Genomic DNA, 12,291 nt, shown 5'->3' on the forward strand with positions numbered 1-12,291 from the left:
TGATTTATTTTCCACGTTTCAAGGCATTCACTTCACTCCTACAACATTGTAAACATGGAGGAAATCAAGACAGTTTACTTTTTGACATTTGTGTTTCTCTGTAATTTATTGCGGGTATCATGCTTTGCAGAGCAGGGAATGTTTAAATTACACATGAATAAGAATGTAAGATATATTTTTTAGTATTGTTTATTTTAAGAACCTTTTAAAAGGATTCAACAAATTTTAGTGATGTATTACTGCGTAGTGCCAAGGTACTTCATAATGTTGGTATTTGTATTGGTATGTGCGTCAAAGATTTCCTAACAGTAGGAAACAAAGAGTATCAGTCAATGGAAAAAATCTGCAAGCCATGATATCACCAGTGGTAACCCTCAATGTGAACGGAGTGTATTGGGACCTACAAGGCTACATGTATCCTGTTTGTCTTACTCTTATTTATAAACGATATGCAAGAATGTGTAGACGCTGCTGCATACTTGTTTGCAGATGATACCACAGTATTCAAAGATCTAAGTGTTAGAGAAAGTATACAATCAGACCTAGAAAACCCACAAGAATTGATGGACAAATGGTTGTTGAAATTCCACCCCAACAAAGGCAAAGCAGTATCCATTTCAGGAAAAAAATGCCATAATAACATCATGGGTATGTACATGTACCACCTGTACAACAAGTGAGGAATTCATGTCCCTCTTTGACAATCAAATGGTGAAAAGGGCATTGGAGTGATGGCAGACAATCAGTTCTCCCAACATACAGTACATGTATACAACAACAAATTTTAAACAAAGCCAACAGTGTAATGGGCCAAATAAGGAGAACCCAGCAAGGAACAAAACTGGTTCTAAAGTACAAAACATGACCACATGGCTAATTATAATTTGTATGGCCTGGGTCATCAGATTTGAATCAATTTATCTTCAATTAAACGTTAAAGACTTCAAGGGACGTTTTTTTATAACATGTATATAAGGTGTAATAAATATAATAAACCAAAAATTTAAGAAAATAATTTTGGTGTCACATTTCCTTTAATGCAAACTTTTGCATGCATGTATAAGACTTGAGATAAAAATTTTGGCATGACATTGTGAAGATGTCTAGTCACTGAAGCATAAGTCATGTTATTCATCAGATATTTAGTTTATTATTTTTTTTTGTTTACTTCTATTTTTCAGTTTGCTGTATTAAATGTTTAATGAAGTCTTCTCATAAAGCAGAGTTATGTTTCGTTTTTAGAGGTTTTTATAGAAAAATTCTGAAAACATTGAATTGTACAAACTTAAACTTTTTCATCTTTTTTCAAGTACCTTAAAAAAGATCTATTCATTATTTCATTTATACATCAAAAACTTCATAATGAGTTATGTGAAAGAGGGTAACCCTGTTTTACTAGAAGGGAATAGAGTTGTCATTGGTTTATTCCATATTTAATTTTTTTTTAATTGTTGGGGAAAATCTGGTGTATTTCAATGATGATAAATCTCTAAATTTTATTTAGACGTGCTCTCAGATTGTAGGAAATTACATCAATTTTTTCAAAATTTTCTTGGAGCATACATGTCACCAAACCCCGTAGCAGGTTCATGCCATATAGCAGCGCTTAACGGTGTTTGTAAGATAGATAAACTAAAAATACTGTAAATCTTACTGTGATACTCTAATTTGGGTAAACAGGTCTGTAGCATTGGTAAGTCCACATGGAGAATATGCATCAGCAGTTTGAAGTCCAAAAGAGCCACAAAAAATATTCCCTTGTTAAAAGGCCTAGAGTACTCAGAAAGACTCAGAAAACTAAATATGCCATCATTGAAATACAGAAGGTTGAGAGGGGATATGACAGAAACCTACAAGATACTGTATGTAAGAAAAGTATGATGAAGATGTAGCATCAGAAATGCTACTGCTGGATGATACTACCAGGACAAGGGGTCACAACAAGAAACTGAGGAAGAGACACAGTAAGCTCAACATTAGGAAGTATGCATTCACGAACAGAGTGGTAAGACCCATGGAACAACCTCACAGAGAGCATTGTAAATGCAAAAACATTGGTAGAGTTTGAAATAAGCCTAGAAAATCAACCTGTGAAATACAACTAATGCCAGTTTAACAAGGAAGTTGCAGAGAAATAGGCTTCCCTTTTTAAGAGACAATTTAAAACAGGGAGTGGAGTGAAGAGAAGTTTTCAATATATTCTCACATCAGGGTCAGAGAAAATTAGGACTAGCATCATTTTCATGTACTGTAACAGTGTGTGTATATATGAAGCCATGTATCCTGTATAAAATTCTTATCAGATTAAAGGTAGGGGGTTGTTGTCTGAAATTTAGGCGATAAAGACTGCTCTTTTTGATCCGTCTGTCTGTCAGTCCATCTTCACTTTTCCAGACTTTTTTCTTAATGCTTGCAGATATTGACATGATTTTTGGTATGTAAGTTCACCATGATAAGTTACAGGTCATGTTTATGTTTTGTTATGCTCTCATGATTTTTATCAAAATTTTAGGCCTTGAACTTAGCAAAATTCACAGAAAAAATACGTTTTACGACTTTTTTCCAAATGCTTGCAGATATTGACATGATTTTTGGTATATAAATTCACCATGATAAGTTACATGTCAAGATTACGTTTTGTTCAGCTTTGATGATTTTTACCGGAATTACTGACCTTGAACTTCGAAAAATTCACAGAAAAAAAATGTTTTCCAGACTTTTTAGCTTACCTGCCAAAATGCCAGGTGAGCTATTGCCATCGCTTGCCGTCCGTCGTTGTCGCTAACAATTATACAAAACTCTTCTCCTCTGAAACTACTCGACTAATTAGAACCAAACTTGGTATGAATGTTCCTTGGGGTATCCTGCATAGAACTGATGTGGGGATTTTTGATTCGTCGAAAAACAATGCCGCTGTTACTAAAAATAGAACATAGGGGTCAGACAGTAGTTTTTCACATATATTTCCTAAACCGTTAGGTTTAGCTAAATTCTGACATAAGGTAAAAGTGTTTAGCATGATGAGATCTATCTCTGGTCAAATTTTGGTTTAATCCAGTAAGCCATGTTGGAGTTATTGCCCTTTTTCAACAATTTTTGCCATTTTTAATGTTATTTGTTTCAAAAATCTTCTCCTCTGACATTATTTGATCAATTGAAACCAAACTTGGTACAAATGTTCCTTGGTGTATCCTGCATAGGACTGATATGGGGATTTTTTATTCGTCAAAAAACATGGCAGCCATTACTTAAAAAAGAACATAGGGGTCAGACCATAGTTTTTCACATATATCTCCAAAATCATTAGGTTTAGCCGAATTCTTTCAAAACTGAAATGATCCATATTATTAGGACTACAAAAGTCTTCAGGGATAAAAGTTGTCGCATGACTCCTTTTAAGAGTTATTGCCCTGGAAAGGAGAAAAATGACTTTTTTTAACAGTTTTCAGTCAATATCTTGAAAACTATGATAGATTAAAAGAAACTTTCAATTGTTGAAAAGAACTTATACTAACACTTCTTGAGTCAAAATTGTTGGACAATTTTTTGTTAAATTTATTGCCTTTGAAAGGCAAAATTCAACAAGGTGAGTGATTCAGGCTCATGGGAGCCTCTTGTTTTTGAAATGCTTGCAGATATTGACATGATTTTGGGTATATTAGTTTACCATGATAAGTTACAGGACAAGTTTAATTTTCATTCTGCTACGATGATTTTTACTGAAATTATGGGCCTTGAAATTAGCAAAATTCACAGAAATAACAGTTTTTTCTGAACTTTTTTACTAAAAGATTTCAGGTATTGACATAATTTTTAGTTTGTAAGTTCACCATGATAAGTTACAGGTTAAGTATACGTTTCGTTCCGCTCCAATGATTAAAACTGAAATTGCGGGCCTTGAACTTAGCAAAATTCACAGAAATAACAGTTTTCCATACTTTTTTTCTAAACGCTCGCAGATATAAAATTCACCATGATAAGTTACAGGACAAGTTTGTAGTTGGTTTGCTCTGATGATTTTTACCAAAGTTATGGGGCTAGAACTTTGCTAAATTCACAGAAATAACCGTTTTTTGGACTTTTTTTCTAAAAGTTTGCAGATTATGACATGATTTGTGGTATATAAGTTCACCATGATAAGTTACAGGTCTAATCAACGTTTTGTTCCACTACAATGATATTTACTTTGGATTAATTAAAACTCCAAGAAATCAGTCCGGAGTTTAAAACTACCATTCTGAGTAACAGAAGTTAGTTAGAAGATAAAGGTCTAAAGCCTGAAATAACGCTCTTATTCCTTTTTTTTATCAGAGTCCCTCTACATATATTTCTCTGATGAACAAATTTACTTGAGTATTCAACATTGGGACGCATAGGGTTTGTGAGCGCACTCACTAAGATTCTTTAATTATTCAAATCAATGAGATTATTTGTTGTTATAATTAGAAAGAGGACATATGATGCAATAAGTCCAGTAAGCTCCATATTAGATTATAGAAACTGGTGTCAATGGTTAAATTGTATTTACATGTATAAGATGTCTGAATGGGCTTTATTGTTAATTGTCATTGAAGAAATATGTTGGTTTTTTTTTTAACAAAAGCATAAATCTTCAAAGAAGAATTATTGTAGTCTTCACAATTAAACAGTAGTCCAAAGCCTAAAACTGGTAAAAAAGCTGGTGGGACTTTAAAAAATTCCTCTTACAGGTCAGTTGTATCTGTATAAAACATTCTTCAGAATATGGTTTGGGCCTGTGGATAAGAAAGTTTACTGTGGAAACTGTTATTGAAGATTAATTATTAATTAAATAATTGAATGTCTTATTACTTGTTAATGATTGATGAGTCTCAGCCATTCCAGTTTAGAAACTAACAAAAATGAAAACTGGATCCTCTGTTGAAAGTCTGCAAAAACTGTTATTGAGGATTATTTGATAATTGAATGTCTTATTACTTATAACTGACTGATGAATCCTGGCCTTTTAGTTATGAAAATGAACAAAAAACTTGATTCGGTATTGAAAGTTTGTTATAAAAGTGATTCAATAAATCTTACATTTGGTACGTTATTTTTGTGGTTCTTATTCTTCAGGTTAATTAATCACTGTAATGTATTTTTTTTTTTATTTCTTCCTCAGATAAATATTACAGCCATTTCTAAAATCATGTACAACAATACGAAGATATATGTGAAAGGTAGTATTGATCTTAATGTATGTAATCATCAAAAGCTGTTGTATAGTACCGGTAGCCAACACTTCACAGACCAAACATTGAATGATCTGAATGAATGATCTTTCTTTGCACATATACATACTATTGCAACAAATAGACATGAATATAATGACAGAAAACACACAGAGAACAATATTATCAAATCGAGGTATTTACACAATCATGACGATAAATGAGTTCTAGTAGTCCAAGCAGCTTTAAAGTAGTTACAAAGATTAACTGTAAGAGATTTGTTTGAAGCTTGAACAAGATGATGTCAGTTAAAATATGTGTATTAGGCCATGCACATTAAAAAATTTGCAATAGTTCTCATATTACAACAAACATTAATATTTAAAAAATGACCTACATTTAACTTTAATATGCCACTTCGTAATTTAGTTAGCAAATAAACATTATGATGAAAATAAAGTAGTTTAGCTAGATCCTTTAATCTCAGTTTCCGCTATATAGATGACGTATCATCTTTAAACAATCCTAATTTTGGGGATTTGATACATTGCATCTACCCCAAAGAACTTGAGATGAAGGATACTACAGACACTGTGAGGTCAGCCTCATATCTTGACTTACACTTAGAAATCAATGTTTAAGGAAAACTATTGACCAAACTTTACGACAAACGTGATGACTTTTCATTCAAAATTGTCATTTTTCCTTTCATCTGTGGCAACATCCCTTCACACCTGCGTATGGAGTGTTCATATCACAACTCATACGTTATGCCATGGCTTGCGGAGACTACGCAGATTTTTTTTTATTGCGCTAGAATTCTAACAAATAGGCTTCTGGGGCAGGGTTATATTGCTACAAGATTGAAGTCATCACTACAAAAGTTTCATGGCCGTCATCATGAACTTGTGGATCGTTACGGTGTATCCATCTGCGCCATGAAAACTGATTTGTTCAACGTGTCATAGTTTTCTTTCCGGTTTCATCTATCCTGGACTTGAATTTTTATGAGCAACTCGGCAGGTGTTTCTAGAAAAGCAGAGGACGGTTATCCTACCGGTGCACCTGGTCTATGCTCCTAGTTTTTAGTGGAGTCTTGAGTTGCTCATTTGCTTTTGTTACTTTGTATGTATGATTTTAGTTACTCTGTGTTCTTTGTTGTGTATGTCTGTTTTCCATGTCTGGTCTTTGTCCCTGGATTACATTCTTTTGATTTCCGCTATAACCTTGGTTCCCTTGATTACTCTTTCAAGACAAAATGAGGATTTCAAATTACAGTATACACATACATGTAGCTTGCTACTTTCTTGATGGATGCAAACCAATGCTGTATAAATTGATCATTAAATAAAATTCTTAAATATTTTAAAAGAGACACTTGGTTGGCCTTGGTCTGACATTTTCATCCTGAAAAGGTTGTCCCTTTGACATATATTTAGACGAGAATGTGGAATGGCCAAAAATGAATGCTTAATGTTTTACATTTGCTGGTTCTTCAGAGTCTACTTCTGCCCACGACTATGTCACAGATGTGATGACTTCGACAATACAAAAGTGCAATATAATGGCATAGTACTTGGCATTTACTGTATATACACCATACCTGGTTATTGGTTTCTTGTAGAATTCCTAATTTAATCATGTGTTTATTAGTAGTTGATTTGATATTTTACACAGCAAGTTAATAAAGAATAGAATGTATTTTTTGTTATTGTTCCCATAGGAAATTCTCAGATCAGTTGTATTAGGCCTCAGCGTTATCTTAGCCAAATATAGCTATCCCCGATCGAATAACACTGTCTATGGTTTATATGACCATTACCGAGATTTTGTGGTTAATTCTTGCGACATGTACCCCATTTATATGCACAACTCCTCTTTAAACTTAAGGAAACTTTGATCATACATATATCATGTTATTGTATACCATATTTAGACTGACAATTAAAATATGGGGCAAAGTTGGGTTTTAGATGTTATCTTAAGGATTATAACAAGTATTGATGTAGATAAGGAAAAAGGTATCTATATGTGTCCAGCTGTTTGACCATTTCTCACAGTTACTATAGTTTTAATATTTTTGACATTGTATTTTATTTTAGTAACACCAACAGATGAGAAAACAGAAGCTATAAATATTACATGGATGTTACGCTACTCCAAATGTATGGAAGAGTATCTAATAACAACACCTGTATGTATATTGATGTCATTGTGATGTACATGTTGTAAACAAGTTGTAATATTTGTATGAAATCAGCCAAAAATCATTTATAATTTATACATAACTGATTATTTAGTTTTAATCAAGGTTAGCCATCAGTTGCTTCATTAAATTAAATTTTCAAATAGAATATTAATGATGTTTGCTGTGCATGTAGAACATGATACATGTACATTTGTATTAAATATAGACTGGTTTTTAATCAGACGTATTGGATTTATATATGTGTAGACAACTAGACATTAATTCTGACATAGTATATTATTGTTTTATACCTTCAATTGTTTTTCTTTTGGTTTTAGAATCTATTATGGAATTACTTGAAATTGCCTGAATACCAAGTGTTAAAAGATTTTCCATATAATAAGACTGAATATATGAAGAATTCTGCTTCCCTTACTAAAGATCATTGGGATCTCGGGGTTTGTAATCACCAAGCACAGAGTAATAATACTGATTTTACTTCATCAGAGTATCCACACACATATGTTTGGGAAAAAAATATGAAATTTTATTTGTTTTTTAATATTAAAAATGAAATGTGAAGTTGAAATTATTTACTTCTATGTACATGTAAAGGAAATTAGTTTTATACACAATCAAAGTTTGGCAGTATGGAGTTAAATTTTTATGCATAAGAATTGGATGTGTCAACTGGTAACAAATTGAGTGCACTATCTGGTGATGTTAAGCACAATCAGTAAACACTTATTTGTGAATGTCAAATAAGGAATGAATACAAATCTTCAAAAACAATACATTTTACATCAATTATGATGCAACTATTCACAACTTACATTTTCGGATGAAAACTGCAATTCAAAATCTTAGTAAATAATGTATTGATATGTACTCAAGCATACAAATTTTAGACAGTTAATACTGAAGTAGACAAAATCCAATGAAGAGCAAAGTTACAACTAATGTTGTATTGGAATAATTGCTTTATTCATGAAGATGTATGTGTATAAAAATATAAATAAAGCACATTGTTTTTAACTTCACTGTAAATTAGTAAGGTTCTTCCAAGCTGGTCAGTATGAATTTTTGATTTCATTCAAGCTATTTATTGTAGAGAAAACCATGAAACTTTGCAGAAAGTACATTAAAATTACTTGTTTCCCACATGCAAGAAAACAATATTTAATGAACATAGAATATGTATACTTGTTTATGTTAATGTACAATTTTATAGGCTGATTTACAGGTAATAATAAAACATTTTATTGTTCAATAATATCATCTACTGGTCAGCTATACTTGGTAGTTTTTCATAGGAATTTTTTTCTCTATTTTAGAAAAAAAATCAGATATTTCATTCTTTGTTCTGTCTAAATACAAATCACAAAATGAAATAATTGTCAATTTATAATTTAAATCTTTTATAACAACCAATGGCCTGGGTGTCCTATACTTGATCAGTTTATTCATCAATATTTGACATTTATAAAAATTGAAATTTTAGATTTATTTGTCTGTAAAAATTTGCTTCTATAGAAATTTTCCCCAAACTAACTAATTTTACCGTGTTATCTGATGAATCATTATGCAAAGTTTCTTAGTTGTGTCTGATATGTTGGAAACAAAAAAACAAAAGTAATCTGTTGGTAACATCCTAAATATTGACCAGTTTGATGGAACCTTAGATATGTTTTGTGAATATTTTTAGGATCACAGGAAAGATAAAGTTGTGGCTATGTCTATGAAGAATCCTCAGGTACTTATCTAAAATTATTACTAATTTACCATTACTTCTACATAACTATTGTATTAACTAATTCAACTTAAATGTGATAAATCTACCCTGTTCGTAACTCTTTGTCGACCTGAAACCATTTGTACATAGTAAAAAAACTTAACAATTGATACCATTGAACGTACATGCACATCATGTAAGCATAGTCTCTCCATCTGCTACCAATGAGATAAAGGTATTGATGATTATACATATTAAGGATGTTCACTGGTCATGTTTACATGCAGCATACTTCAACTAAGTTTACTGTACTATGTAAATGTATTACTGGGAGGGTTCATTGAATAAACTTTATTTATTCTGGACACTACTTAGTTAAAAATAAAAGTTACATAGTTATACATGTTATTAAATTTTGTCCAGTGACTCTAGCCAATATTTGGTGTTAACTAATTTTAACAGAAAAGTGTAATGTACATAGTGTTAGCAACAGTAAATAAAGGGCTCAAAAGGGGGAAAATAGGTGTTATCATTAGAATTGAGAGAAAAATCTTATTGTTGTTCCATTTTTTTTTTTTTTTTCAGATGTCAATCTGTTCCTTTTTAAATTCTGTATTGAACATTTTATACATGGTAGGCTTATCTTGAACTTAAAGGGGAACAAAGTGGGCCATGCTCCCCAAAAATAACTTTTTTCTTATGCAGTCAGTATATTTTTACTTTTTACCTTTTGACCTTAAAGGCGCTCTTCCATGGAAATGCAAGTCACCTGATCACAATTCTGTTTCCCGATTGGCCAAATACTGATAACATACTGGCATTAAAAAAAATACTGCATCGAAATTGCGTGCCATGTGTTATTTCCTGAATGAACTGCAGAAAATTATAAGTAGAAAGAACAAAATTTTACAGCATCAGCTATCTTTTTTTTTAAAGATATTTCTTGTTTATTTTTGAGCCAATTTTGAAAATTTGTATTGCCTATTGGATTTCTTGTGAAAATCCCTTCCTTCATCTTCCAATCAAATTTCGGATATCTGTTACTGTTTTTGAGTAATAATGGATCAAAGGGGCAACACCCCAAAAATATTGCCTTTTGTATTTTTGGTCCAATTTTGAAAATGTTTAATTTAAAGTTTTGCACTATATTGTGTCCAAACTAGTTGTGTCCATAATGAACTATAAGTCCCCATGCTTAAGTGTGTCAAAAACAAATATTGTGTCCACATTTGTCCCAACTGTTTGTGGTTCCACCAATGTGGTGGTATCATGCTGCACTCCATGAAGCTCTTTATTCTTTTTTTTCTGATAATTATATGGTTAATTAAAATAAACCTCTAGTGATTATTGTTGTTCATGTTTGTACTTGTTGTATTATGGCACATTGTATACCTGAGTCTGTACGCCTGTTGTTAACACTTCACACCATAATTCAGAAATGCTGCCACCTATTATTGTGAAATTTTGGAGAATTGTTTCTTTTGATTGATGTGAGCTCCCTTTTGAATTTTATAGATTTCCAGTTTTTCAATTTTGAGTTATTGGACTTTTTTCATACAGAAACCTGTGCAGAAATTTCAATGAAACTTTGGTGAATTGTTTATTTATACTTATGAAAGCGCCCTATCAACTTCTTTACAATTATAAGTTAAGAGACTTTATTCATAAAAAGGATGGAATTTCACAGTTTTCAGACTACAACTCAATAATGGTTTCACTTATTTTCATGAAAATTTGTTGAATAGCTTTTTTTTTTTTTATCAGTGAGAGCTCCCTTTCAATTTTAGTTCGTTTCTGAAATTTCATTTTTGAGTTATTGGACTTTATTCATCAAAAAGTGATGCTTCAAGCAATTTTCTTGAAACTTTGTAGTCCGAATTTCTTCTGACTCTGCAACCCTCCTCTTTTTTATTGGGTATTGATATGTTGGTTTAATATATTTTTGATTCTACATTTTTGAGTTACGGGACTTAATTCATACAAATATGGGGCAATTTTCCTTTTTTTTAACTTCAATTGAAAAAACACTTCCACCAAATGCCATGACATTGTGAATTCCTTATTTTTTATTTGGATCTATGGAATGTACTTTGTCCATCTGTTTGTTTGGTCATGTTATCTTTTGAAAGTCTTACTGCAAGTATTTGAGTTATTTGACCACTTCCATTCTGATGAAAACATTGTCTTGTGTCATAGATTTAATCAGAATAAAATTCAGAGCTGCATCAAACTTCAATTTTATGTTCATATTTGCCCCATCTGTTCAGGGTTTGACTTCTGCAGGAATATCTGAATATGCACTATGAAACACTTCATTTTTGTAATAGTATGAAGAGTCAGTAATAACTAAAATATATCTTAGAAAAATTTCAAAAATATTACGCAACAAATCTGACAGTGATAAGGAGACAATTAATTACAAATGTTCAGTGTTTTTTAAGAATGATTGAATTAATTCAATGTAATGTATTTGTTTCCTCTTTCCTTAGTCAAGAAGGCGACGAAGTGCCGAAAAAGTAAGTTACTTTATCAGATCTTGGTATTCCTACATCCAGCATCTTATTAGTCACCCATAAATTCTGCTAAGTAAAAACCATTATCTGATTTAAACCAAATTTGGCAGAAATGTTGTATGGGGGCCTTTTCAAAGAATTTCATGTTCTACATGATCATACAAGATGGTTGTTAGAGACTATCAAAGCTTCTAAATTAACCAGTTTTCAAAGGTTTCAGAGCATAAAACCCCAAACCTTTTAGAATAAGGGGCCAAAAAGAGACTGATAAAAAGCAAAGCAAATAATTTAACTGTTTAGCTCCAGTTACAGCTTAGGAATGTCTGTTATATTGTTCCACAATATTTTTTACCACAATTGTCAGACTTGTATTGATTTTGAGAGTAAAAGTGAAAAATCTAGATAAAACTGTGCAGTTTAACACTTGGAAACTAACAGGAAAGGCCTAGAAAACCTTTGAATGTAGCTTGATTGTTTTACAGAAAGCCAATTTGCTTCCTGCCTTTGTATAAATTCATTGTATAACTATGCTTGCAATATGTTTCTAAAGTAAATGTAAGTTACTTATGTCATCTTATAGTGAATTTTGTTAAATGTTTTTTTGTGTTTTGGAACGATGTGTCGTAGTCAAGATTTGTGGGACTTTACAGCAAGGCATAAAAAGAAGCG

At 31.8% G+C, this 12,291-nt stretch overlaps 1 protein-coding gene and 1 long non-coding RNA gene across 2 annotated transcripts in view; both read left to right on the top strand.

Annotated features, from left to right (window-relative positions):
- Positions 1-20: 20 nt before the first annotated feature.
- The window catches only part of LOC148624004 (Golgi-pH regulating cation channel-like), a 43,320-nt gene continuing 31,049 nt past the window's right edge, over positions 21-12,291 (top strand). Inside the window, exons 1-6 of the mRNA XM_088566395.1 lie at positions 21-165; positions 5,141-5,198; positions 7,292-7,383; positions 7,716-7,835; positions 9,083-9,130; positions 11,599-11,625. Coding sequence (XP_088422521.1) covers positions 55-165; positions 5,141-5,198; positions 7,292-7,383; positions 7,716-7,835; positions 9,083-9,130; positions 11,599-11,625 — 456 coding nt within the window. The 5' untranslated portion in view covers positions 21-54. The remainder of the gene's footprint in view (positions 166-5,140; positions 5,199-7,291; positions 7,384-7,715; positions 7,836-9,082; positions 9,131-11,598; positions 11,626-12,291) is intronic.
- Positions 172-5,197, top strand: LOC148624005 (uncharacterized). The gene is made up of 2 exons (XR_015919594.1): positions 172-648; positions 1,681-5,197. It is a non-coding gene; the product is annotated as an uncharacterized LOC148624005 (long non-coding RNA).

The sequence above is a fragment of the Perna viridis genome, chromosome 2 (genome assembly GCF_037379345.1).
Source record: "Perna viridis isolate PV_CMFRI_1.1 ecotype Kerala chromosome 2, ASM3737934v1, whole genome shotgun sequence".
In the NCBI taxonomy this organism is placed as follows: domain Eukaryota; kingdom Metazoa; phylum Mollusca; class Bivalvia; order Mytilida; family Mytilidae; genus Perna; species Perna viridis.